Here is a 3,343-nt window from a genome sequence, read left to right as displayed (position 1 = left end):
GCCCGCCCCGCCCGCCACCCTGTGAATCCCAGCAGTGCACACACCACACACAGCCTCCTGCCACCCACCCACCCAGTCCCACCCCACCCGCCACCCTGTCAATCTCAGCAGTGCACATCCCACACACAGCCTCCCGCCACCCAGGTGACCCCCACCCCCGCCCCCACCCCACCCACCACTCTGTCGATCTCGTCGGTGGTGACCCCCGGCGCCACGGCCGCCGCCGCCGCGTCCAGCACCCGCCGCCCGATGGCGCACGCTTCGCGGATGCCCGCCACATCCCGCTCAGTGCGCAACTTGACTGCGGGGTGGGTGGGTGGTGGTGATTGATTGGCTGGGCGGCACAAAGGGATGGATTGCGCGGGTGGTGGTGGTGGTGGTGGTGGCTGGGAGGGAGCGAGCGACAGAGGCGGGATGTGCGATCCAGGAGCCGGCGCTTGCCCGGGCTGGCGGGGGCAGGCATTGCTGCCGCACGCGCGGCCCAGGCCAGCCCTGGCAGCCCCCGCCGCCGCCCCCGCCCCACGCACCCGCGTGCTGCTGCCTGCTCTCCATCTCGGCTGTGGGGTAGCCCCCCAGGTAGTAGTCTGGCTTGGGGATGTGGTCCGGGATCTGGGGAGGGCATGCAGGGGCAAGGGCAGCGGTACTGCTTCAGCGCACCAGCATCGGCGGTCGCCGGCGGCCCGGCCGGGAGCCCCGCCCGAGCCAGCCAGCCGCCCAGCCGTCGACTACCCACGCGAACCAGCCAGCCGGCAAGCGGACACGCAAGCAGGCGCAGGAGCCGGGGAAGGCAGAGGGCTGGGAAGCCAGCAGGCAGCCATGCAAGGCGGGGCGGCGCTGACTTGGCGCATGGGTCCGATGCGCGCCGGGCGCAGCTCCCCCGTCCATTTAAAGTCGGGCATGTTGAGGCTGCGCCCCTGCCCCCGCCGCGTGCAGTAGTGCCAGCCCTCGGTGGCAGACGGCTGCGGGCGCCGCGGGAGGCAGAGGGAGGCAGGGCGGCGGCGTGAGCGGCAGCTGCGAGCCGGGCTGCAATGCTGGGCTTGGCGATGCCGTCAGCAGATCGTGCCTACCCTGCCACAGTTTCCACGCCCACGCTGCAGGTCACTGGCTGTTCAGCCGCCAGGCAGCAGCAGCAAGCGAGCTGCCGCGCCAGGCACGGCTCCAGGTGCCAACCGCAGGCGGCCCCCGCCTTGCCCGACCGCACCTTGTGCAGCTTCTTGTGCTCCGCCCAGGAGGCCTTGAAGCACTCCTGGGAGCAGAAGGCCGCCAGGTCCTTCTCCAGGCTCAGCTCCAGGCTGCAGGGCAGCAGCGCACAGCGGCTTCAGCAGTATTGGGGGGCGGACGGCGGCATCGGGCGGCGCCTCACCAGCGCGGGCATTGCAGCTTGGCGGGCTGCTGGCAGGTGGCGCACGACAGCTGCTCCACGCCGGAGCCCGCCTCCGCTTCCTGCACCATGCTGTTGGCTTACGATGCTCGAGCAATGAGGACAAGGGTGATGGCATACAGGTCGAGGCAACAGCTGGCCAGCCTAGGGTGGCGTTGAATGACGCACGGGGCCTAACAGACGTCGAAAAATGTCCCCCTGCTGGGCGTGCTGGCCATGTCAACGAGGGTCGAAGCAACTCCGCTTTCTGGAACCCCTGGACCCGCCCACCGCCTGTGCTCAATCCTGGTGCCGAGGTGCACGCCGGTGTGATCTTTTTTCTGCGTCGCCCCTGCCCTAGCCCTGAATTGGGCTCTGAACTGGTGATCTGTTGGCGTGGCTGGTGTGCCAAGGCTCAGTGATCACCATGCAGCATTGCCTCGCGCCTCGCAAGGCCCTGGCCGTGCGGCCCAACAGCAGGGTTTGCCGGCAGCAGCGGGCTCGCGGCGGCGCCCTGCTGGTGCGCTCCGTGCTGGACATCCCCAAGCCCACCACGGGGGACAGCAACGGCGCCGCCAGCAAGGCGGAGGTCTCGGCCCTGGAGTCGGACATTGAGCACGAGCTCAAATACCGCCTGGCGGCCGCCTCCACGGACGATCAGAAGCTCTACCAGTCGGGTGGGGCCCGAGCTGCCCAGGATGGCCGCCCCTGGGCCCGCCAGGCAGAAGTCACCAACCCCCAGGGGTGCATGCGCCGGCTGCCGCCGCTGCCGCCGCCGCCGCCAACCGCCTCCGTTGCTGCCTCCCCGCGCGCCTGCAGTGGCCTGGAGCGTGCACAACCGCCTGGTGGATGCGTTCGACAAGACCCAGCAGTACTGGAAGTGAGCAGCGCTGGCTAGGGGGGCGGAGGAGGGCCCCGCCATTCTGGCGCCACTTTCAAACTGCCGCGTGCGAGCCTTTTGGTCAGCTGCCTCGGGGAGAGGCCCTGGGGCCGCTGCAGCAGCGCAGCCTCGTCTCGCTGGCTCTTGTGCACATATCTGCCAGCCTGCGTGCATTGGGCCTTCCCGCCAGCAGCCGCCAGCTGCTCCAGGCTGGCACCGACCAGCCGCCAAACCTCCCACCCGCCGCGGCCTCTCTGCTGGCCGCTCCGCCCTCTCCCCACTTCTTTCCCACCTTGCGGCCTCCCCCTGCACCTCCCACCTCCCTCCCTTCCTTCCCTCCAAACCTCTCCGCTCCTTGCCGTCCTCCATACCTCCGCCCACGCCCCCTCGCGGCTTGCTTCCCGGGCTGTGCCCCCCGTTTGACCGGCCGGTCAACGCCCCATCCCTCTCCCCGCGCGCTTTCCTCCCCGCAGGGAGCAGGACCCCAAGCACGTCTACTACCTGTCTGCCGAATTCCTCATGGGGCGCACCCTGACCAACGCCGTGCACAACCTGGGGCTGCAGGGCGAGTAGGGAGAGGTGGGTGCTGCCCCGGCACGAAACAGGAAGGGGTGGTGTGGTGTAGTGCCTGGGGCTGCAGGGCCGAGTACGGAGAGCTGGGTCCTGCCGGGAAGGAGAAAGGGTGATGAGTGGTCCCGGCCTGGGACTGCAGGGCGAGCACAGAGAGGGGGTGGTGTGGTCAGCGGTGGTGGTGTGTGGTGCTGGGCGCTGGCCTGCGGGCGGCGGGCGAGCACAAATTGTTGGGTGCTGAGCTGTGTGCGGCGGGGAGCAGCGCGGGTGCTGTGCGGTGGACGCGTGGGCCGGTACATGTTTGCCTGGATGCCGGCAGCACAGCTGGCTGGGGAGACGCTGGCAGCGCCTCGCAGCTAGGGAGCGCGGCTCGGCGGGCGGGGCCGGCTCAGAGCTGGGGGCGGCATGGGCGGCAGGCGGTTGCGACTGCGGGGCGGGCAGCTGGGTGCCATGCTGGCCGGGCACGCCCGATCACCCCTCCCTGCATGCCCGACCGTCGGCATGCCTGGCCGGCGTGCTTCCCACGTCGCTTC

General features: G+C 70.3%; 2 protein-coding genes across 2 annotated transcripts in view; one reads left to right on the top strand and one right to left on the bottom strand.

Moving 5' to 3' along the window:
• CHLNCDRAFT_54612 (hypothetical protein) overlaps positions 1-1,452 on the bottom strand; it is a gene marked incomplete at both ends in the record, with an annotated part of 3,761 nt that extends 2,309 nt beyond the window's left edge. Inside the window, 5 exons of the mRNA XM_005844313.1 lie at positions 124-301; positions 528-609; positions 840-959; positions 1,202-1,292; positions 1,364-1,452. Coding sequence (XP_005844375.1) covers positions 124-301; positions 528-609; positions 840-959; positions 1,202-1,292; positions 1,364-1,452 — 560 coding nt within the window. The remainder of the gene's footprint in view (positions 1-123; positions 302-527; positions 610-839; positions 960-1,201; positions 1,293-1,363) is intronic.
• A 606-nt stretch (positions 1,453-2,058) lies between these two features.
• CHLNCDRAFT_58959 (hypothetical protein) overlaps positions 2,059-3,343 on the top strand; it is a gene marked incomplete at both ends in the record, with an annotated part of 9,698 nt that continues 8,413 nt past the window's right edge. Inside the window, 3 exons of the mRNA XM_005844393.1 lie at positions 2,059-2,104; positions 2,180-2,240; positions 2,714-2,783. Coding sequence (XP_005844455.1) covers positions 2,059-2,104; positions 2,180-2,240; positions 2,714-2,783 — 177 coding nt within the window. The remainder of the gene's footprint in view (positions 2,105-2,179; positions 2,241-2,713; positions 2,784-3,343) is intronic.

Source organism: Chlorella variabilis, assembly GCF_000147415.1.
Source record: "Chlorella variabilis unplaced genomic scaffold CHLNCscaffold_23, whole genome shotgun sequence".
Classification (NCBI taxonomy): domain Eukaryota; kingdom Viridiplantae; phylum Chlorophyta; class Trebouxiophyceae; order Chlorellales; family Chlorellaceae; genus Chlorella; species Chlorella variabilis.
The sequence above is the reverse complement of the archived record's forward strand: the minus strand, read 5'-3'. Positions and strand labels throughout refer to the sequence as shown.